Raw genomic sequence first — 25,162 nt, forward strand, 5'->3', positions numbered from 1 at the left:
GAGTGACCCCGTCAGGGCTTAGACTTACCATTTTTGATAGTTCCTTGTATTTGTTAACTATCTTTGTAACTTGCTTCTGCCGTTTCCTGGAATTGATAATTCCACATAATGTACTGTTACAAAACTGAGCCCTGATCACTACTAACCTGCCACTTACGTAGTAGCCTATCACATTTGGCAAACATCATTGTGATGTTTTGTGAATATCTCATGAGGACAAAAGCTATCATTTAAAGTAAAAACAAAGGCAAGTTAGAAGCAGAATGATGACTATGGTGTCTTCGTTTCATGTACATGCCATGACTTTCCAGTTAGATGGAAGGAGCTGCAGTGAGTCACATGGTGCTTTATAACCAACTAAAGTCTAATGCTGCATGAGAAATTTAAAACAAACATTGGAGTCAGATAGACCTGATTTCAAAATTAGTCTTGGCTTTTTGCTAGCTTTGTGATCTTGGGAAAAATACTCTATAAGCACTGGTTTCTTTATCTGTAAAGTGAAGAGACTACTATATCTCATAAAGATTAAATATATGAAAAATTCTTCCATAATGACTGGCAAAGAGTATGTGTCAAATAAATAGATAGCTACCTGAATAGGATAATTGCTGATTGTTTGGACTCCCCCACCCCCTTGAAGTATCTTCAGAGTAATAACCTCTTATGCTTCTTGCAACCCATCCTCAATTCCTTACTCCCACTTCCTTCCTTCTGTCTTACTTTCCCTACTTTCTTCCATTCCTCTTTCTCCTCCCTCCCTCTTTATCTCTAATTTAGGAATAGTCTTCATTTGTGATCGAAATAGAGTACATATCAGATCACAGAGGAATTCTAGTTTGTAGAAATCTTGTGTTAGGTGTATATTCTTGTATTAGTTATTTCCAAATCATGACTTTTATATAACTCTACCAGTGTTTGTAACAGGGAGTGTTATGAACAGCTTAAGTGTTCAATTTTAGTGCAGATATAGGCTGAGATGTTGACAAACTTAACAAAGAGTAGGACTTTTCCTTCATTCGGGTTGGAGATCATTGATATAGCCATATTTAATCTTTTTACTAACCTGGATTGATTTAGCACAATCCAGGTTATTTATTAAACATTCCAGGTATATTTCCATTATTATTTAGCAGATTGACTTGACCCAACTCTTTTTTTTTTTTTTTTGGTTATTAATACTGATAATATTGGGTCCTGCTCCAATATAGAGAAAAGCTAAATGAATAATCAGAAGAAAGAGAAACTATTTCTTTACATTTCAGAGATTCTAGGTAAATTTCCAATATTTTTTTTAAACAGGTATCTAGTAGTACTAGTTAAATAATCTGCATCCTAGCTTATAGGTTTGGCACTTTTCCTTGTGTTTCTTTTATTCTAACTGTGGCTGAGTGGGCTGGGCTTCACCCCAGTGGCTGCCATGGAAATGCAGTGATGATGCTGAATTTGTCAAAATAGAGGTGGAATTGCAATATTATAAACTGGAACACCAGTTATACTTCTCATGATCTTTAGTTCTTATTTTTACAGGGGATATTTTAGTATTTACTTTTATTTTCTTTGGGTTGTTTTTAGAATTTTTTAATCAAAGCACAAGAGCACAATGGACTTTAATTTCAAATATAATGTTTATATGAGTACTCTCATTAGTCCTTAAGTACTTTTGATATTTTTATTTTTTATTTATTTCAGAGAGAGGAAGGGGGGGAGTGAGAGAGAGAGAGAGGAGAGAGAGAGAGAGAGAGAGAGAGAGATTAATGATGACAATGAATCAGAGATTGGCTGCCTCTTGTTTGATTCCTACTGGGGATTGAGCCCGCAACCTGGGCATGTGCCTTGACTGGGAATTGAACTGTGACCTGGTTCGTGTGTCAGTGCTCCACCATTGAGCACCACTGGCCAGACACTTTTGATCTTTTAAGAACACAATTGATACAATACTCAAATCTATTTCAGAGAACATTAAAGAAAGTATGCATAGTTTATATACGTAGTTTTTTAATATCATTTTTCTTTTGATGTCCAGAATAAATGTCATAATTACTCAATTTTGTTTTTGCTTCTTTGTGTAAATAGAAAATGCATTTTTATTGTTATTTTTCTTATGTTCCTTTTGCTATATTGGTTTTGCATCTCAGATAATACATTTAATCATATCCCTCGCTATATTTTTATAAACTAAAATAGTCCTGAATTAAATGTTATGTTGTGATTGTCCTTTCTTCCTGTGATATATTTTGGATTTTGTTTGGTTAGTGGATATTGTAAGGGAAAAGTGTAAGGGTGGGTTGATGTTTTTAAAGATGGAATTGGCTTCTATTACGATGTTTCCATTAGGTATTATTCATGTTTCTGCTCATTTTGTTTTCTTCTTTGTTGTCTTTAACTTTACTGAACCCTTGAGTCTGCTCAGTTTTTAGACTTGCCTTGAATCAGTTCACTATCTTTCTCAATTATCTCCCTCCTTGGCCGTTTGTAATATCTGCCCTTTCAATCCCATCTTGCTCAGTCTAACCATCCAATTAATGTCCCCTGTTCCCTGTTCAAGTGCCTTTATATATAGCATTGAATCTTCTCTGTCCATGTTACTTCCCATCACAATCTTCTCCACACACCTCTCTCTTCTAGCACTGTCACTTGCCTTTGACACTTCCCTCAGCTTTGTCCTCCTCTAGTCATCCTTGAGTCGTAGCTCAAATGCCATCTCTTTTAATGGGGTTTTCTCCACTTTCTAAGGCCAATTTAGACTCCCCTCCCCACCTTTTCAGCTCCCACTGTGTATTTCTTTAATGTTATCTACAGTTATTTGCTTCTATACATCTTCTATTGTGGTAGATGTTGCTAAGCCCGTACCTGATATATATTCCCTTTACTAACAGGATCCTCATTTTGTTTGGTGAAGCAGTGTTCTTATCTAAAAATCTTTTTTCCCAAGCTTCTTGCCAATGAGACATGGACAGAATTTTCTTTTATTTCCAACCTTCTTTGTGCCAGACACTGAAGTACTTCTACATATCTTAGCTTATTTAATCCCCTATAAAAATTCTCTGCGTTAGATACAGTTATCCCTATTTTATGTCTGAGGAAACTATTACGTAGGTTAAGTAAATTGTCCAAGGTCTAAAGTTGAAACTTGAATCAGGGAGTCTGACCCTACAAATTGTGCTGTTTTAACCACTATGCTATCTTTCTACATCAAGGAAGGCCACACAGTAAGGAATGGTAGTGTGGGAAGCTAGAAAGAGCATTGTTCCTTGAAGGCCTTGTCAATCTGTTAAGGCAGCCCTGAACTACCTGTTTGTGGATGTCTAATTTCATAAGACAAACAAACCCCTATCTTCCTAACCCACTGTAGCAGGACTTTTTTGTTACTTATAGAGAAGTCTAATCCCAGTGGACTCCCACTAGACTGTTAGCTCTTCTATGTCCAGTTTCTATTCTTTTTATAAATTACTGTATTGGCATTCAAGAGTATTAATAATATCTGACACTGAGTGTTCTCTAGGCATCGTGCACCATGTTAATTCCTTTATATGTATTGTTAGCTCCCTTCATAGTCATAAGAGGTAGACACTATATCTTTTTTAGGATTGAGGAAACTACCACCACATGAGATTCAACCTCACCCCAAGCAAAGATTGTGGCGATCACTCATCTCTCTCCGTTTATTGTCCATTGCCTTTGAATCTCAGGTGATCCTTTCTTCATTAAGAACTTCTGAGTCATTCTTTCCATAAAGTATTATTTTCTTACTTTAAAGGAGATGATGCATTTAAACAGATAAAGCAGCTCACTCTAAATGTGCCTAATGCCACATGGGTTCTCAGTACATTTGAATTATAGAAATGTGTTGATTAATCATAGCTATATCAGAAGTTACATTTCTAGGGTTGTGAACATGTGGTGATTCCTTCCTCTAAAAACTGAATAATAGTCTGATGTTAATAAGTATTTCAGAATATTGAGAAACATGGAGGGGACACTTGTTCAGGGATCACAAATGGTTTTTGACTGTGTATGTATAAAGCCATTTCTAGCTCTAGCTGGTTTGGTTGAGTGGATAGAGCGTCAGCCTGCGGATTGAAGGGTACTGGGTTGGATTCCAGTCAAGGGCACCTACCTAGGTTGCAGGCTCCTCCCCTGACTGGGCCCTAGTCAGGGCTCATGCAGGAGGCAACCAATTGATGAATTTCTCTCACATTGATGTTTCTCTCTGTCTTTCCTTCTCTCTTATACTCTCTCTAAAAATCAATGGAAAAATATCCTTGGGTGAGGATTAAAACAAAAACAGAAACAAAATAAATAAAGCCATCTCTAATCCTAGAGTGTTTGTTTCATTGATAAATTTATATTTTTTGGAAATATTGGCATGCTTTTTGTCAGATATTTTCATCTGCCTTTTAAAATTGAAAAATAAGATATATATTTTAGATTTTAATCAAACTATAAGTTTATACTAATTTGATAATCGCTCACTTAGTATTTTCCTATATTTTGAGTTTAATTTAAATAATTTGTTATATGATGTTGTTATATTTGTATGCAAGCCCTTATTTTGGATATGGAAATATATATATTTAAAATGTGGAACTGTCTTATTCTTTCTAAATCCTCTGTAGGCATTATTGTACCATACTCCTCATTGGAATGTGAAGTAACATGGCTGCCGGGTTTCAGTGTTCCAGACAAGGGAGAATTTATTCTTCAAGTTGATGAAGGAAACACGATGACACTAAAATGTGTTGCACAGGTAATGATTTCCCTTGAATATGAGTTTATTTTGAGGGTTCTAAATTGGTTGGCATATGTGTGTGTAGAGTAGTTGGATATGTATACTATGTTAGTAAAAACTGATTTTGTATGCAATACTTAGTTAACTAAATTATGTTATAATTTTTTGGAGCCACTTCTCTAGCATAAATTAAGACTTTGCTAAAAATGTGTTGCTATCTAGAATTAATTAGCAATCTAAGACTTTTGTGCTAACAATATTATGGTATTTCCATTGCTCCAGGCTTGAAATAAGCTGTGTCCTACTGCTCTCAATATTTTGTGCTTGACAAATTTACTAATATAAATTTTGCCCACATAGTCATCCCATGTGTATTTTTTCCTGACAGGTAAAAGACCAGCTATTTAGTGATGCAGACTTTACGTTAATAATAGGTATCACTGATTGAGTAATTACAGTGTCAGGCATGATACTAAGTGTTGTTCATGCATTGTTTAATTTAATCCTTACAACAACTCTATAGGTATATACTAATAACTCAATTGATGGGTGAGGATATGGGAGATTTGATTGGTTAATGAACTAATACAGGTTTACACATGCAGTAAGTGACCTAGTTGGAATTTATATTCAGATCTATCTGCCTCCATAGCATTTGCTATTACCCTCTGATAAAATTTGCTTTCCACTTTCTCCACACTAGGATTGGTTAAGAATTAAACTTTGAGATATCAGAATAATAAATTAGATTCTTTTTTGGTAAACTTTTAAAGCCCTTAAAGTTAAATGGACTGTGAAATGTTGCTCTTAAGAAAGTAAAGATGGAGCAACATGAAGTGATGAAATAAAATGTTCAAGTGTGTCATTAATTTATGAAAGACTTGACCAATTCCTCTTCTATTAGCTTTGTTTGAAAATTATTATTCCAATTACCATGACATGTTCTTCAAATAATTTTAAGAATATACTAAAACATCCTAAGATAATAAGAAATAATGTATCATGTATAAAGATAATAAGGTCTGGTGTAAAGAGAACTGAATGAGGAATTGGAAAACTTGGGTTCTAGTTGCTTTTGACTATGGTTTGCTTTCTTGTAAAATGGGAAAGGTGGGTAATATTAACATTTCAAAAAGTTTTCTCATGCATTAGTTCTGTGAAATGATTTGTGTGGGGTAAGGTGAGGGAGTCCTGTGCCAATGTAATTCTGTGAATCACAGTAATTTCCTCCTCATTATCAGATAAGCAAGGTGTACATTATCAGCATATTAAATGCTGTGAGAAGGCATCTAGTAGAACCATGCCTGGATAATTTCATTTGGCACATTATTTCCCATAGTCAGGTGACCCGGAACTCTTTCCTCTTAGATAGCACATGGTAGCGCTGTACAGTTGGGTAGATGATCTCTTACATCTCCTTCAGTGATTAATTCACATGATTCTCAGTCACGGATTTACTTCCTCCACAGAGTTATCTTACTCCCCCTGCCTTTTTCATATTAGGAGTACAATTTAAATATTTGTCTGTTTTCCTTTCTCTATTTAAAAAATCTTTATTGTTGAAAGTATTACATATGTCCTCTTTTTTCTCCCATTGACCCCTTAGACCAGTGATGGCGAACCTTTTGAGCTCGGCGTGTCAGCATTTCGAAAAACCCTAACTTAACTCTGGTGCCGTGTCACATATAGAAATGTTTTGATATTTGCAACCATAGTAAAACAAAGACTTATATTTTTGATATTTATTTTATATATTTAAATGCCATTTAACAAAGAAAAATCAACCAAAAAAATGAGTTCGCGTGTCATCTCTGACACGCGTGTCATAGGTTCGCCATCACTGCCTTAGACCCCGCCCATGCCCCAGGCCTTTACTGCCCTATTGGCTGTGTCCATGGGTTATGTATATATGCATATAAGTTCTTTGATTGATCTCTTCCTTCCCACCCACCCCCACCTTTTCTCTGAGATTCCAGTCTGTTCCATGCTTCCATGCCTCTGAATCTATTTTGTTCAACAGTTTATTTTTTTCATTAGAGTCCACGTATGAGTGAGATCATGTGATACCATAAAATCTGATAACACCTCATATTTTAGAAATTTCCATGAAGCTAAAAAAAATTTTAAATTATTTGTTGGACATAAAAAAAGGTATTTGCTATTATTCATCTGCATTTTCCCTTCCTCCTTTCATTATTAGCGTGGTATCACCAAGGTCTTGTTTTTGGAGCCAAGGATACTCTTCAATAATAGCCCTCAAGGTTTAACAACTTGCAGGAAAGTCATTCTTCACAATGTAGGACCAAACCATGCCTATTTCAAGGTGATGTAAAATCTTGGAATCTTACTTAGATCAGATCACATTATTATTTGAATGAATATTTTGCTATGAACACTATGGTATTAATACTTTAGTCTTTATAAATTTGGTAATGCTAATATTTAGATATTTCACATGATACTTTTCTGAATATATTTTATCTACTTTGTCCTTTTAATTTCCCATAAAATTAATTTCTTCCTTTCTTTCTTAGTCTCTCTTTTTCTTCTCCTCTTACCCTCTTTTTTCTTTCTATCTGTTATTTTGTCATATTAAAAAAAGATAAGTGATTTGAAGAAAATACCATTTAAAAATGTATTTTGTCAACGTCACATTCCATATTTAATTACATACTTTTTCTTTTCTCCTCTGTCATCAGGACTCTCAAGGTAGCAACTCAGACCATTGTAAAAATACTGTATTTATAGTTTTTTTCTGATCTAAATTGCCAGGTGGGAGTGTGTTTAAAGTGGTGATAGAATTTTTTGTTTTGTTTTTTCTTATAACTGAAAAAGCTATTAAGATCTTCTAATAGAAGTTAGCATTGGAGATCTTTCATTCAAGCTTTTATTTACACTAAAGGCCCGGTGCTCAAAATTCTTACACTGGTAGGGTCCCTAGGCTTGGCTGGTGATCAGGGCCAATCTGTGGGGTGGCCAGCAAGGCAATTGGGGAGGCCCCTGCTAGCACCAGCCTTGGCCAGTCTGGTGCCGCCCACTCACTGGCCCTGCCCCCTCACTGCCACTGCCAGTCGCCTCCCTCTGCAGGGAAACTGGCGGGGCATTCGGGGCGGGGGTGGGGGGGGGTGGGCCACTGGCACCTGCCTTGGCTGGCCTGGGGCCTGCAGGCTGGGGGAAGCGCCTGCATTGAGCATCTTCCCCCTGGTAGTCAGTGTGCATCATAGCAACTGGTCATTCCACTGGTTCCGCTGTTTGGTCGATTTGCATATTAGGCTTTTATTATATAGGATGTCTTTTACCCCAATAACCAAATGAGGACACCTTTTTTTATTCTGTTGCTTCTGAATTAGATTTGAAGGCTGTTTGTTCCTTCATATCCCCAAATATCTTAATTTCCTATCTCCTTTTAAATATCTAATTTCCCTTTATTATTTTGGTTTTAAGGATGGTAGACAGGGCTAAATTGTTCTCTGACAAACCACATCATAAGTTCCTTTTCTGAATGTCAACATGATACCTTAGACATTAGGCTATCAAGGAAATGACAAAGAAGAGGAAGTTACTTTATCATCTTGCTTCCCAACTACCTTTGCTTTCAGTTTTTATGATCAGGGAAAAGGCAAAATTATCAATGTATCTAGAACTTTAGCATCTTCCCTAAGAGATATAGCTCATCCTTTTAAGTTTTGCAGAGTCTTGAAAACACTTCAGACAATAAACTTCAGCTTCCTGTTTGAATTGGAAGGTGCCATTACTGAATGTTCCATTTGCAAATCCTTGTTGAAATTCAAACTATATGTGCATCTGGTGTTTGAAAATCAGTTACACAATCATCTCATGCCCTGTGCCTGGAGGACCTCTCTCTAGATAGTAGTTTGGAAGCTTTCCTGTGTGAGCTTTGGAACAGTAACTTGAAAGGATAATGAAAACAAAACAGAACAAAAACTGTCTCATAGAAACAGAGACCAAAATGATGTTTACCAGAAGGGTGAGGGTAGTTGAAAACGGGAAGGGGAATGTAGTCAGTAATTTTGTAATAAGTTTGCACATGACAGATCATTACTAGAATTAATAGGATGATAACATTGTAAGGTCTAAAAGTGCTGAATCACTATACTGTACACATGAAACTAATATAGCAAATATAAGATCATATGCCAACTATACTTAAAAAATTAAAAAGAAAGGATAATTAGCATTTCTGCAAATTTTCATTTGCAGGTTTGCAGTAGGACTCTTATGTCTATCATTAATATTGTTCCATCAGAAGGAGTAATTCCCTTTGGGGGGATAACTGTTGTCACTATCACCTGTACACCTATCTTGGCAGAAAAATTCGATGTAATAGCAAAGGTATGTTTGTACACATGAGTCCCTGCACCATATATATGTCTATGTGGATTTATTTGTTTGGTTGTTTAATATATTTGTAGTGGTAAGTATAATGCTATAAAATGTTACAAACATATTTATTTTTAGAAACTTGTTTTGTTTTAATGATTTCTTCAAATGAAAAAGGGGTTTTAATGTTAAGCTATTAAAGAGTTTTTAATGCCCTGACTGGTTTGACTCAGTGGATAGAGTGTCAGCCTGCAGACTGAAGGGTCCCAGGTTCGATTCCCGTTAAGGGCATGTATCTTGGTTGCGGGCATATCCCCAGTAGGGGGTGTGCAGGAGGCAGCTGATCGATGTTTCTTTCTCATCGATGTTTCTAACTTTCTATCCCTCTCCCTTCCTCTCTGTAAAAAAAAAATCAATAAAATATATATTTTTTAAAAGAGTTTTTAAAATTTCTATTATATTCTAGCAATGAGTTAACTCTAATGAAGTGCAGACTTTAGCAATCTGAAAGAAAAGCTATCTTGTCTATATCATCTATTATAAAAATGGTTAACAGAATTTGGCAAAAGGATTTGTAGAAAATATTTCTGGTAAAAGTTGGTAATAGAAACTTGTACTAAATTTAAATGAACACCTTTCATTAATATGAGGCATTTTCACATGAAATTGGAATTATATCTGGCATCTCTTAACTTGTGACAAGCCCTCACTATTCATAGAGTAAAATATTTTTTTTTCATGGCATTAATTATATATCTTAGAAAAAAATAATTTTGGAATGCTAATTAAAAATAGCTTTAATGACTAAATGAATTACTAGCAAATTTTATATGATGTTAACATCTATATGTTATAGCACACATTAAATGTTTTATTGTTTAATGTTCTAACAATTATGTAAATGAAAAGTTATTACCTTAATTTTAGGGACTTTTCTGTGTTCATTAAATAAAATAAATAAAACAAGACCAGTCTGTAATAAATTTTACATATTATAAACTCATAGAATAAAATACTCTTGATCTTTAATTTGATGATTAACTGTGTGCATTTATTCACATTGAAAAATAATATGTACACTGTCATCAGATCAAAATGAATGTCTTTAGATGTAGTAGTATCACCATTTTATCTTTCAATTCCCTATAACAATTTAAAAATAGCATGTAGCTTAATGTAATAAACACTAATTTGCCTCACCCCAAAAAATAGCCTAAGAATTATATCTTCTATAGAGAAACTTGTATTAAAAAATGCTTTTTAAAAATAGATTTTTGTTGATTTCATAGAGGAAGGGAAAGGGAGAGATAGAAACATCAACGATGAGATAGAATCATTGATTGGCTGCCTCATGTATGCTCCCCACTGGGGATTGCGCCTACAACCCAGGCATGTGCTTTGACTGAGAATTGAACTGTGACGACCTAGTTCATAGTTCAATGCTCAATCACTAAGCCACACAAGCCAGGTGAGAGATGTTTTAAAAATAGTTAGTGTGGTATATGGTCTGTGATTTAGGCAGAGTTTTTACATAGTAATCTGAAAAATATAGAATAATATGGCCACTAAAGTACAAATTTTAGTAAAAGGTTAATTTCTACTGTATCTTAGAAGAGTATGTTGTTTTTACAAAGCCTACCTTTTTTTAATTGTTGACAGTTTTACAGATGTCTCCCATTTTCCCCCTTTTTGCCCCCTCCATCAAACCCCCAGGCCTTCCCCACACTATGTCTATGTCCATGGGTTATGCATATACTAGAGGCCCAGTGCACATAATTCGTTCACAGGTAGGGTCCCTAGGCCTGGCCGGTGATCACGGCTTATCGGGGCCTTCTGGCTGTTGGCCAGGGCCTTCCTTCTTTGGCTGCCAGCTGCTGGCCAGGGCCTTTCTTTGTTTTGTGCTGCCTCCTAGTGGTCAGCGCACATCATTGCGAGTGATCTAACTCCCTGTCTCCTGGTTGAACTCACTTTGCATATTAGCCTTTTATATATATAGACTAGTGGCCCAGTGCATGAAATTCGTGCACATTGAAAGGGAATAAATTAGATGATGTAAGCGTGAGGCAGTCCGCGTTTCTGAAATTCGATGACATGAATTTTAGCTATTACTTTGCCAAATAAATGGAATTTACAGATATCATTTAAAAGAGCATTCAGCTTAATATTAAAAACTCTGGCTACCAAGTCAGGTCTATTTTCAACTTTTTGCCAGTGTTGTAAATTGTTTGCAATATCTGCCCATTTGGGGTTGCATGTCATGGTTATGAATAAAATGGGCTTGCCATACTTCGTTACAATTGCCATAGCATCCTGATATCACTGCTGCATATTTCTGGGACTACCCTCAAAAGATGATGGAAGTATTATCATCTTACCAATCAGCACATTGTCATTTTCAGATCTATATTTGAGATAATCCATCAAACCACTATATTTTTCAACTCTCAACTTAGATTGGTTTGCTTTGATGAAATTTTTCCAATTGGCCTCCATTTTTTAATACGAATCCACGATAAACTGTTGAGTTAATTTTCCTGCATTTAAAATAGGATTGAACGTGGCCTGCACAGAGAGATGATATCCATAATACTGCATTTGTGTGACTCATGTCCTTACATTTTGTCTAGTATTATTGCCGATTACACTGTTGTCTCTGAGTCTTAATGCAATATCTGTTCCCCAGCCTTTTTCACCATGTGGGAAAAGAATAGGATATGTCATTCCATCTAATGTAGGAAACAGGATGTTGATTTGTTTCATTTTAGTGGCATTTGGATTATTGGGATCTGGTTTACAATGAATGAGCAAGTCCCTTTCAAAAGGAGGTTCTCCATCTTCGTTTCTGAATATGACAGCAACCTCGGTTACACAGGGAGAATTATCTACCTGGGTCACTGTTACGATCATATTTAATTGCCATTGTCACTTCTGTGGGAGCAATACCTTTTGCTGCTGCTTCAGATTGGGCTTCCTTTTCTACCTCATGTAGCATCTTGTATGATTTTGTTAATTTAATTATTTCATGCATGAGGTTGTTGATGTTGATCATGAGTCTTTCTGAGCAGCTCTGGTTTTCTGGCATTGCTAATCTTTTACTTGTAGCTTCGGCTGTATCCAAAATATACAGTTGAGCAAACTTCTGAGAAACACCATCCGAAGAATGTAAAGTTCTAGTATGGTGATAAACTTGTTCGTGTATTCTAAAACAGTATGGCCCATATCCTGATGGCGATGCAATATTTGCACCCATGGAAGCAAAAGCAAAAGAACTATTTATGGAACGAATATTTTCCATGAAATTTTTACTGTCAGAAACTTCGTTTGTCATTAATCTTTTTAAATACGCTGGGTAATCTGGAAAATGTATATCATTTGGACAGACTTTCCCTTTGCTACAACATCGAGTAAATTTCCCATCGGATGGTTTTTCATCGGAGAAATTTAGGGATAGGCAAAATTCACATTGAACAGTCATTCCACCACAACTATGTTTGAGAATTGCATCCTCATGTACTCCATTTTTGCTGAGAAGGCAATTCCTACCAGAATTGGTAGTACTTGTTGATGACTGTTCTCTAGACATATTCTATTGTCGCCACCTTCTTCTTTCAACTTCAAAAGCACGTTGGTCTTTAGACATTTTCTGTTGATGACGCCGGTGTTTTTTGGCATCAGAGTGACGTTTTTCCAATAGCTGGTCTTCAGATACATTCTGTCGCAGGTGCTGCCTTCTTTCAAGATCAGACACACGTTGCTCTTCAGACATTTTCTATTGATAACGCCAGCATCTTTCGGCTGCAGAGCTTCGTTGTATCAACAGTTGTTCTTTAGACATAGTCCCACCTCTGTACTGTCACGGTCTGAGATGCAGGTGAATGAGAGTCCTGGCTGTCAGGCCTCTGAGAGCTGCCTGACCAGCGGCTGATTCTGGCTGATTCTGTGGGGGTGGGACTTCCTCCTCCCTGCTGTCAGTTTCCACAGCTGTGATGAGGAAGCTGGGGTGAAAGAGGGAGCCACGCCCTCCAAGCCACCTTCTCTTTCGCTCTGCTCTATGTCCAGCGGCTTCCTGCTCTGCCAAGTCTTCCAAACCTCCCGCTCTCTGCCCGCTCTCCTGCTCTGCTCTCTGTCGGCAAAGTTCCTGGGAGCCCGCAGGTGTGGCTTGATGTGGCTGGCCTCACCTCCTGGGGCCGGTGATGATTCCGGGAGCCCATGGCCGCTGTTGCCTCCCAGGACGCTTGACACCTGCATATGCAAATTAACATGCCATATTTTGCATGTTAATTTGCATACCCACTCCTGATTGGCTGGTGGGCATGGCTTGTGGGCTGGTGGGCATGGCTTGTGGGCATTGTGGAGGGACAGTGAATTTGCATCTTTTTATTTTATTAGTATAGATGTTCTTTGGTTAATCTCTTCCTATCCCCTCTGCCTTCCTCCCTGCTGAGATCTGTTATTGTATTTTATGCATCCATGCCTCTGGTCCTATTTTGTTCATCAGTTCATTAGATTCCACATATATGTGAGATCATGTGATATTTGTCTTTCTCTAACTGGCTTGTTTAGAAAAGCTTACCTTTTTAAAAGTGCAATACAATGAAATTTGTTCATTCATTCAACACAGTCTCTGTTGTAGATGCTAGGGATGCAAAATCAAACAAGGAATTACACAACTAAATTCTTATTTCACTATCATAATTTTCCTGGAAACAGTTGAGTGTTCAGATAGTCCTTGGTTCAAGTTTCGCTGATGTTGCTTTCAAGTTTTATGACCTCAAAAAAAAATTTTTTTTAAATACCCTGACAAAATGTTTGGCCTTTCTAAGCCTTAGCTTTCCTCACTTGGAAATTAGGTTATTAATAGAAGTAACCTGACAGAATACTGAGGATTAAAAAGAAGGTAATGTATTTAGCTCCATACTCGGCCCATATACTCATCAATTTTTAGCTGCTCTCATTTATAGTTGTTGTGGATATTAGTATCTTCCTATGGAAAGAAGTATGTTTGCAGTCAGTTTCCTGTTGGCTTTATTTTTAATAATCCATTGAAATTAGGTAAATACAAAAGGATCTCAGAGAGTTTGAGGCAATAATATAAATTCAAGTGGGTAGAATTCTGCAGTCAGGTTCACAATCTGTCAGCTGATTCCATTTGTGGTGGAGGTTTTAAGAGCTGAATACTCACTCCTCTTAGGAATATAAATTCTGCATAATAAGAAATGTGATGACAACTGCCAGAAGAAATTTTGTGACATTTATAAAATGTTATGATGATTTAAATTATAAAATGTTACATAAATGCCAGGTAACACTTCAGCAGTATATGAGTATATTTTAATGTGGTTTCTGCAGAGTTTTATATTTTTTTCTAAATATTAGGTTGCTATACGCCATGCAAGTGACATAGAACTTAGGATTGGTGGAACTGCTGACGTTGCTGATATTGAAATCATACCAGTAAGTGTGTATCCGGTTTATTAATTGTGGTGGTTCTATGTCCCTAGTTAGTCCCTTTATGTTTAAAAATGTTATGTATTAATTTGACACAAATTATTATATGTAAATAAGTAATGAAGCAGAATAATAAATAAAGGTGTAAGAATTCACCACCAAACTTAAGTATCAGAGCACTACCAGTACCATTAAATCATCTGTAGGTTTCATCATGATTCTGCTCCTTTTAAGGGATAATTCCTTTCCTTCATTTTTTGGTTATTATCCCTTTACTTTTTCTAATTGGGTTACAATATGCATATGAATTCCTTAACCATTCATTGTTTAGTTTACTCTGTTCATTTTTGAGCTTTATAAAAAACATGTACAGTCTTTGGTGTGTTGCTTTAAATTAAATATTGTGTTTCCAAATTTTATCGAAGTTGTGTATGTGGTTGTATTCTATTATCACAGCTATTTAATAGTCCATTGCATAGACATACTATAATTTGTATTCACATTCCATTGTTCATAAATTTAGGTGTTTCTGGTTTTTTTGTTATTACAAAGACTATACCTATGAACATTGATATACATACCTTCTGAGGCACTTATGCAAGAGTTTTCTTTTGGAGTGGAGTTGCTGAGACATTGAGTATATGCATGTTTGACCTCACAAGATAATTTCCATTCAAGTTTCCAAGATGATTTCTCTTCAAGTTTCCATTGATCCACATTCCATTGCTCTATACATTGTATTATAAGACTTAATGTTTGCCAGTCTTTGGAATATAAAATGATATCTCACTGTGGTGTTGATTTGCATTTTTGCATTATAATTATACTTAATTTTTTTTGTTCGTTACCCTGATGAAATTTTGTTTTATAATTGATAGAGTGCACACACATGCTTTTTTTGGCCAGCCTCTTAGGAATTATATATGGCCTCATCTACCCAGAGAAACTTATCCTGATCTTTCAAAGCAGACCCATATGCCCCTCTATTGTGACATTTACAAGATGTTACAGACATCTTCAATTCTGGGAACATCTTCATTATAGTGATTGTCAATTGTTTTCAGGTTATCTGCACTTTTCTTTTTCTCTTTCAATAGTTCCCCAGTACCTAGCACCATTTTGGTGCTTAACTAAATTGAGCAGAAATTGATGAGGCTGCTGGTTGCCTTAGGTAGGCCTCACTACTAGTTTGTACTTTAATGGCATCAGCACAATTCTATGGTATAATGTTCCAAACCTTATTTTATTCAGTATTGAAGGCATTATGAGTCCACATAGATGGACAGATATTAAGCTAGCTTGTCCAAGACTATGGTTACTCCTGGATATTAAACCCTGTAGGATCAGAGTGCTTTTTCCATTGCTATGGTGCTTCTCCTTGAACAATTTTAAACAAGTATTGAGACTTTTACTACTTTATTTGCTCATGCCAAAGACATTTGTGGAAGGCTTTTCATGTTATGGCACAGCTAAGTAGTTTATAGAACTTTACATTAATAAATATTTATTAATATTTCCTAATTACGTTGGGTTTTAAACATAGCTGCCTTAAAAAAATATTCTAGTACCACCTGGTACTATTAGCAGTACATTTAATAAGTGTGTGGCATTGACTCTGTATCTTAGTAACAATTAGGAAATTTTTCCCAAATGAGCAAATGGACAAGGCCAGGATGGGATAAGAGGAATGGTTTTTTTGCATATGTAAAGTGTCAAACTTTCATTAACCATTTTGGATTTTATAAATTTCACCTGTGCAATTGGGTTGATATTTTAAGTGAAACAGATAGTGGCCAATTGACCTTAATGAAGTATTTTCCTTAACATTAGAATATTGTTGCTTCTTTCTCTTTGAATAATACATGTAATTTTTTTACTAAGGAACTGTAGGGTATATATCAGTGATGGCGAACCTTTTGAGCTCGGCGTGTCAGCCTTTTGAAAAACCCTAACTTAACTCTGGTGCTGTGTCACATATAGAAATTTTTTGATATTTGCAACCATAGTAAAACAAAGACATATATTTTTGATATTTATTTTATATATTCAAATGCCATTTAACAAAGAAAAATCAACCAAAAAAATGAGTTCACATGTCACCTCTGACACTCGTGTCATAGGTTCGCCATCACTGGTATATATAGTAGCACCACCAGAAGGACAAATTCTATAGTTTTGTGGTGTAGGCACATCCTGACATATAAGCTCAAGTTAAGATACAATCAATAAACATTCCTTATATATTTAAGCTAAGTCTCACTTTGTATGGATGCAAAATGAATTATACTGAAGCACCACCAGGAGAAACAGATATGTAAACAAATAAAGGGACTTTGTGATGGTGTAATATAAGTAAATATAAGGAACAGAAATAGTCCTGAGCAGTGTCCTTAGTTTTGGTTTATCAAACTGGGGATTGAAGGATGCATAATATTTTATCAGCCAATAATGTTAGTGAAAGGTCTTCCTGACCAAGGGACACCTTGCTAAAGGTACAGAAGGTTGAAGCATCAGATATTGGTTGGAAATGACAAGTCATACAGCTTACTGAAGTATGAGGTGGTAGGGTGAGAATGAAGGTAGGTGAGGCTGGAACATGAGCTAGGGGAAGGTCATGGTGACCTTTGTGAGCCTTGCTAATGAATTCGATATTCTCCTATAGATGGAGGAGAATCATTAAATTTTAATACATGAAGCAGTGTGGTCAGATTTTCAGCGGCTTTAATTGTGACTTAGTTTTGTAGAGGAGAATTGGAGAAAGTGAGACTCTAGAAATGAAAAGTGAAGGGTTACTAACTTTATTCAGTTACAAAAAGGATAAGAAGTGAGGAAGGAGGCAGAATTAATGGGATTTGGTAACTGATGATATACAGGAGTTGGGGGAAGGAAGGAAAATGTGACTAATTTTTATGGAGTACTCTAGTTAATGTCTTTGGTGAACATAACAGTATATTTTTTGTTGAGGTAGCATTCACATAAAACATGTTAATTTCCTGTGTACAACATAATGATTCGATATTTGTATTTATTGAAAAAAAATGATTGCCACAATAAGTCTAGTTAACATCTGTCACCAAACATAGTTACAAATATTTTTCTTATGATGAGGACTTTTAAGGTCTACCTCTTACAGTTTAATTTTTAGTTTAATTATTCTCTTAAACTATTACACTACTTTCTAATTATTCCTTTTTAAAAATTTTAGGACACATTTATCTTCTGCGGCACCTTTCTTGGCGGTACCCAGATTATTCCATTTTTGGTAAAGAACAAAGGCAAAACACGTGCCAGAGTGGAGTTTAATCTAGAAGGTTATTTATATTTTTCAATGGTTTTTAAACACAAAACAGGTATATATGTTATACTATAATGATATTATTGTAAAAATAAAACAGTTTTAAGTTGCTCAAAGATATAACTTTGTAAGTCAGGGGCAATTATTCTTAACTGTTTTTAATGATTCAGTGAATGATTTTCTTATGCTCTATAATCATGGTTTTACTTCTAGAAATACATCAATATTAATATCATAACACTTTGGTAATGCATGACATATAGCTGCTTATTAATAGATTTCATATAGTAAGTTATATATAAGTATATACTATAAATAAAAATAAAATTATTAATTTCTAGTTTTAATTGCTCATGAATTTCAGATAAATGTCCTGGAGAGCTATGTTTATTCATATATTAGGTATTTTTATGTTAAATTAAGTTTTAAAATATGCACTTTTATAAGTGCATTTCATTTGTTTACTCCAGGGGTTGGCAAATTAAGGCCTGTAGGCCAAATTTGGCCTGATACCTGATTTTATAAATAAAGTTTTATTAGAACACAGACACACTTATTTGTATATTATTTATGGCTGCATGTCTGCTATAATTGCAGAGTTGAATGGTTGTGATAGAAACCACGTGGCTTGCAAAACCTAAAATACTTACTATCTGGGCACTTCTAAAAAAAGCTTGCTGAGCATTGGTTTAGTCATTCCTTCAATAAATATTTGTTGAGTACCCGTACCCATTATAGGCTAGAACAGTGGTTCTCAACCTTCTGACCCTTTAAATACATTCGTCATGTTGTGACCCAACCATAAAATTATTTTCGTTGCTACTTTATAATTGTAATGTTGCTACTGTTATGAATCGTAATGTAAATATATGATATGCAAGATGGTCTTAGGCGACCCCTGTGAAAGGGTCGTTTGACTGCCAAAGGGGTCGCGACCCACAGGTTGAGAACCACTGGGATAGATACTCCATTTTGAGTCTATAAAGGTATCTTACACTTTCTTGAGAAGTGAACAGTAAGTTTAATGGTAAGGGTATCAATACTAAACAGATGATCCATGAAAAGGGTTTAAATGACAAGGGTTTAATAAAGGAATTATCTATGGAGGTGGGAGCCAGGTGGAAAGAAACCAACAAGGGATGGAAGCTGCTACTACCTCTGGGCCCGAAGGAACAAGAGGAGGCAAGATATTAGTGGAGCCCTATGAGTTTTGAAACTATGAAGGATGGGCCAACTTGAATAGTTACAGCTCTAAAAACGAAGCCATTGCCAGAACTAGCCAAAGCAGGGAAGACACAAGGGCATATATACCTTTTACCTTCTCATATCCTGCTGGAGTCTCCCTGTGGTTGAACCAAAGCAGAGGCAGAAGAGCAATGGGGCCTAGCTGAATCAGCCTGTAGAGGTCAGGAAAGAGCAGAGAAAGATGGCTATTGGACTAAGTAATAAATAGAGACCACCTGTATCACTAGGTGAGGAGAATAAAGAATCAGATTATTGCCATATAATATGGCAGATGCTATAAGACAAGTCAGTGCATAATGCTCAGGGAGCATATTCTAGGGAAAACTAGACAAAAAGCAAGAAAGATGTTTTGCAGAATTTGATGTGTAATTTGAGTCTTGGAGTAGACACCCAAGAAAAGGGAATCTATGAAAGAATGCAAGTAAAAGCCTAGAAATGAGTCAGTGTGGAAGTAGTTCAGGATATCTAAAGCATAGAGGAACAGGACCGGAGGGGCAAGTGAGACCCAAGTTGCTGAGGGTCTTTTCTGGACTGTTAGCCTAGATCAGTGGTCGGCAAACTGCGGCTCGCGAGCCACATGCGGTTCTTTGGCCCCTTGAGTGTGGCTCTTCCACAAAATACCACGTGCGGGCACGCACGTACAGTGCGATTGAAACTTCGTGGCCCATGCACAGAAATCGGTATTTTGTGGAAGAGCCACACTCAAGGAGCCAAAGAGCCGCATGTGGCTTGCGAGCCGCAGTTTGCCGACCGCTGGCCTAGGTGTTAGGCAGCACCATTAAAGGATTTATATCCAGGCAATGGTATAATTAGGCTCACGCTTTACTAATTTTCCTTTTGGAGGAAAGTTGAGATTGGTCTGGAGCAAAGAGTAGATGTGGGAAGGGCAAGACTAGAGACAGGGTGATCCATTAGGTATGGTTGTACAGGTGTGATGTGCTGAGATCCTGTACTCAGGTCATGATGCTGGGGATGGGAAGGAGGGGAGTACAAAGGTTCTGAGGATTTAGAAAGTCTCTGACTTGGTTACTAAGTGAACATGGGTATTAGGAAAGAGGAGGAAGTCTTGAATCACTCCCAGTTTTTGACACTAAGGGGTGGGTGACAATTAATAGCTGATGCAATTTAGGAGGAGCAGGTTTAGGTGAGCATACTGTGTTTGAGGAGGCTGTGGAATAGCCCAGGAATAACAATAAACAGTTGGAAGTCAATATGAAATCTATATTAATTTTTCAAAGAAATCTAGATGTTGAAACTCCCATGGTTTTAACACTTCACTCTGAATGACCAGCCCATATACTTTCATGCACCTAGTTCAATGGATTACAGCCTCTTCTTGCTTATTCTGCAGAGCTACTCTGCAAAGTGCCTTTCCTCAATTCTGCCTTAGTCCTAGCTCAAACCTCCCCTCTAGGCCACTGCATCTTTTCAAATGCTTACTCTGCTTGCAAGCCTTTCTCCTCATACTTATACCAGAGAGTGGTCTCCTTAAAGCAGAGATGTTATCAGACCTCTGCTTAAAAAGCTTTGCTGGTTCCCTATTACCAGTGTTTCTCAGCAGCTTGCTGCTGACACAGTCAAGGAAAAATGTAAATTGATCTTAATTAACAACTTGCAGTATAGTTTATACTTAAAATACCCTGAAAATGTATCTTATTTTTATAAATATTTGAACACATAAATGCCCTTCATTGGCAAATTAGACTTGTTTTTTTTCACATGATGGCTTCAGGATTATTTGATAGAGTGACTTACAGGAGAGGAAAGGTTGAAATCCATTTGTGTTGGCTGTGATTCCACTTTGTCTTCCCAGCCACCACTTCCATTATAGGCGCCATCGGTTCTCTGTGCCTCTGCCAGATTCTGTTTTGCATTTCCTCCCAGTGGCACTGGGCTTCCCTTCTAGGATGCTTCCTTTTTTTTTGGTCCCTGCTGCTTGAGATCCTGTCTACTTTTATAAATGAGCTTCAACCTCCTGAGTCCTGTTGGTCATTAGTCCCATTCCCCTCCCCCATCCAATTGTTTGAAATTACTTTTTAAATCTTTTCTCCCTTAGGATGTTGTATAAGTTTTATTGTAACACTAACTAAAAAGGGCTATGTACCTGTTTGTCTCCCCTGGTACACTGTGAGCTCCATGGGATTAAAGACTATATAGTTTTTGTTTTCTATTTGAACAGTCCAGTATAGTGCTGTGTATATTATAGGCACTCAAGAAATATTTATTGAAGCTAACTTGGATTATTGCATTTCACAAACTATATTTTATATATACTCCAAATATATTTATGAATACTGATTTATTTATCCATTTTTGTTATGTCTTCTATTTTCAAAACATACATGCATTCAAGGTGGATATTCTTTGCTGTGCAATATGTGCATCTTTCTGCATATCACCAACAATGTTTATATTAATGTAAACTTAATGGGTTTTGGTTTTTTTGTTCATTTGTTTAATGGTTTTTACATTGTAGTAAGTGAAATTGAGTAGGATGAAAGAGGGTGGAATGAGATATCGAAGTTCATCTCCAGACAGGGATAAATGAACTTACTATTCCTTGGCATAATCTGAAAACTTTATGGAGGAAAAAGAATTTTTAAAATCATTTAGATGAGGACAGAGTTCTGTTCTAACATTTGATCTTTCAGAAAATTGTTTCAGAGGTTAATTTAAATAGTTAAAATTTTTGAACCTGAAGTTTGCATTACTATTGGTCAATTGTTTCTGTATCTTTTGTATCTGGAGTGATTCCATTTTGTCAGGTTTTGTTTTGTAAAATTGTGTTTCTCTTCTTTGTGCACTCTTTAAGACATCAGGAGTGTTCTGCGTCTTCCCTGCTCCATCTTCACTGGAAAGCATGTCTCCCAACCTTCTCAGATCTAAGATTCAGTCAGTTATGTGACCTTGACCTTTACTAGTATTTCTTTCCACATTCATCTGATAGGACTATGATATGCTTCTTGAATGTTGGAGATTTTTTGAAAAATGGAATTACTGTCTGTTTTGCTAATTGAATATATATTTGCACCATGTTTGGATATCAGTTTTGCTGATTAGAACTTTGATATTTAGAGCGATTATTTAATCGAGCAAACTTACGCAGCACAGTACAGATATTTTAGCAATTGCTTTTAGGTTGTTAAGAACACATTGATGATGTTTCTTAGTGTTTCATTCAACAACTAGAGGCCTGGTGCATGAATTCATGCACAGGTGGGGTCCGGCTGGTCCACACTGATGGGGGTGATCAGGGCCGGGCTGGCATGGGGCAGCGGCGGGGGGGTGGGGGGTGGGGATGGAAGGTTGGCCAGGAGCTGATTGGGGCCCCGATCAGGCTGGTTGGTTGCCACAGTGCGCGACATAGCAACCGGTCATTCCAGTAGTTCCATTGTTCCGGTTGCTTGGCCTATATATATAGACTAGAGGCCTGCTGCACAAAAATTTGTGCATTAGGGGGGAAGGGGGGGTCCCTCAGCCCGGCCTGTGCCCTCTCGCAGTCTGGGACCCCTCGGGAGATAACGACCTGCTGGCTTAGGCCTGCTCCCGGGTGGCAGAGGGCAGGCCCAATCCCTAGGTGCAGCCCCTGGTCAGGCTCAGAGCAGAGCCAATTGGGGAGTTGGGGCGCCACTCCTTGTCATGCACAGAGCAGGGTGGATCGGGAGGTTGTGATGCCACCCCTAGTCATGCTCAGGGTAGGGCTGATTGGGGGGTTGGGGCACCACCCCCTGTCACACTCAAGGCAGGGTCGATGGGGAGCTTGCAGCGCCACCACCTGTCACACATAGAGCAGGGCCAATCAGGGGGTTGGGGCACTGCCCCCTGTCACTCACAGAGCAGGGCCCATCAGGGGGGTTGGGGCTCCATACCCTGTCACACTCAGGGTAGGGTCGATAGGAAGGTTGCAGCGCCACCCCCTGTCACGCACAGAGCAGGGCTGATCAGGGGGTTGGGGCGCTGCCCCTTTTCATGCACAGAGCAGGGCCCATCAGGAGGGTTGGGGCTCCATATCCTGTCACACACAGAGCAGGGCCCATCAGGGGGGTTGGAGCTCCGTACCCTGTAACACACAGAGCAGGGCCCATCGGGGTTGAGGAGCTCGCCCCTGCCACGCACAGAGCAGGGCCCCTCAGGGGGTTGGGGAGCTCCCCCCTGTCACTCACAGAGCAGGGCCCATCAGGGTTGAGGAGCTCCCCCCATCACTCACAGAGTAGGGCTGATAGGGGAGTTGGGGCACCGCTCTCTATCACCCACAGAGCAGGGCTGATGGGGGGGGGGTTGGGGCGCCGCCACTGTCACACTCAGGGCAGGGCCGATGGGGAGGTTATGGCTCTACCCCATCACACACAGAACAGGGCCTGTGGTGGGGGGGGGAGTTGGGGCGCCGCACCCTGTCACACACAGAGCCGCAGGGCGATCAGGGGGTTGGGGCGCTGCACTCTGTCACACACAGACTGCAGGGCGATCAGGAGGTTGGGGAGCTCCCCCCTATCAGGCACAGAGTAGGGCTGATCAGGGGGTTGGGGCGCCTTCCCCTGTCACGAACAGAGAAGGGCAGATAGGGAGGTTGTGGCCCCGCCCCCTGTCACACAAAGAGCCACAGGGCGATCAGGGGGTTTGGTTGCTGCCCCCTGTTACACTGATCATGGTGCCGGGAGGCCTCTCGGCTCTGCTGATCCCGGTGTTGGGAGGCATATTACCCTTTTACTATATAGGATAGAGGCCTGGTGCACAGGTGGGGGCCAGCTGGTTTGCCCTGAAGGGTGTCCTGGATCAGGGTGGAGGTCCCCACTGGGGTGCCTGGCCAGCCTGGATGAGGGGATAATGGCTGTTTGCAGCTGGTCACACACCCTTCAGGGTGGGGGTCCCCATTGGGCTGCCTGTCCAGTCTGGGTGAGGGGCTGAGGGCTGTTTTCAGGCCGGTGGGTGACTGAAGCTCCCAACCTGTCCTTTTTTTCTTTTTTTTTAAATTCTGGGCCAGCTTTAGCTCTGAGGCTTGGCTCCAGCTCTGAGGCCTCGGCTGCTGAAAGCAGGTATCTGGTTTGTTTGGGTTCTATAATTGTAACACTGTTGCGGTCCTGCTCACTCCAGCTCTGAGATCTCGGCTGGCTGAAAGCAGGGATCTGCGTTTGTTCTATAATTGAAACAATGTTGCGGTCCTGCTGGCTGAAGCCCAGCTGGCTGAAAGCAGGTTTCTGGGGTTTTGTTTAGCTTCTATATTTGTAACAATGTTTCTTAAACTGCAAGCTCAGAGGCCAGCAGCGGCAGGAGGGGAATGTCACTGGCTTCCTCCGTCACTAAAGCGAGCAAGCCTCCTGTTCACTTCAAGCTGCCTGGCTGCCAGCCGCCATCTTGGTTGGCAGTTAATTTGCATATCGCCCTGATTAGCCAATGGGAAGGGTAGCGGAGTTATGGCTAATTATGATGTTTCTCTATTAATAGATAGGACTAGAGGCCCAGTGCACAAAAATGTGTGCACTGGCGGGGGGCGGGGGGTATCCCTCAGCCCCACTTGTGCCCTCTCGCAGTCTGGGACCCCTCGGGAGATAACGACCTGCTGGCTTAGGCCTGCACCTGGGTGGCAGAGGGCAGGCCCAATCCCTAGGTGCAGCCCCTGGTCGGGCTCAGAGCAGTGCTGATTGGGAAGTTGGGGTGCCGCCCCCTGTCATGCACAGAGCAGGGTGGATTGGGAGGTGGCGATGCCGCCCTCAGTCACACTCAGGGTAGGGCCGATAGGGGGTTGGGGCACCACCCCCTGTCACACTCAAGGCAGGGTCGATCAGGAGGTTGCGGCGCCACCCCTTGTCACGTACAGAGCAGGGCCAATCAGGAGGATTGGGGCTCCATACACTGTCACGCACAGAGCAGGGTTGATCAGGGGGTTGGGGAGCTCCCCCCTGTCATGCACAGAGCAGGGCCAATCGGGGGGTTGAGGAGCTCCCCACTGTCACTCACAGAGTAGTGCCGATAGGGGAGTTTGGGCACCGTCCCCTGTCACACACAGAGCAGGGTGGATCAGGGGGTTGGGGCGCTGCACCCTGTAACACTCAGGACAGGGCCAATGGGGAGGTTATGGCTCTACCCCGTCACACACAGAGCAGGGC

At 39.0% G+C, this 25,162-nt stretch overlaps 1 protein-coding gene across 1 annotated transcript in view; it reads left to right on the top strand.

Moving 5' to 3' along the window:
* CFAP47 (cilia and flagella associated protein 47) overlaps positions 1-25,162 on the top strand; it is a gene marked incomplete at both ends in the record, with an annotated part of 442,463 nt that overhangs the window by 64,419 nt on the left and 352,882 nt on the right. Inside the window, 5 exons of the mRNA XM_081081612.1 lie at positions 4,617-4,747; positions 6,930-7,052; positions 8,951-9,082; positions 14,447-14,524; positions 17,724-17,868. Of these exons, the coding sequence (XP_080937738.1) occupies positions 4,617-4,747; positions 6,930-7,052; positions 8,951-9,082; positions 14,447-14,524; positions 17,724-17,868 (609 nt within the window). The remainder of the gene's footprint in view (positions 1-4,616; positions 4,748-6,929; positions 7,053-8,950; positions 9,083-14,446; positions 14,525-17,723; positions 17,869-25,162) is intronic.

This window comes from Myotis nattereri, assembly GCF_964212035.1.
Source record: "Myotis nattereri genome assembly, chromosome: X".
Classification (NCBI taxonomy): domain Eukaryota; kingdom Metazoa; phylum Chordata; class Mammalia; order Chiroptera; family Vespertilionidae; genus Myotis; species Myotis nattereri.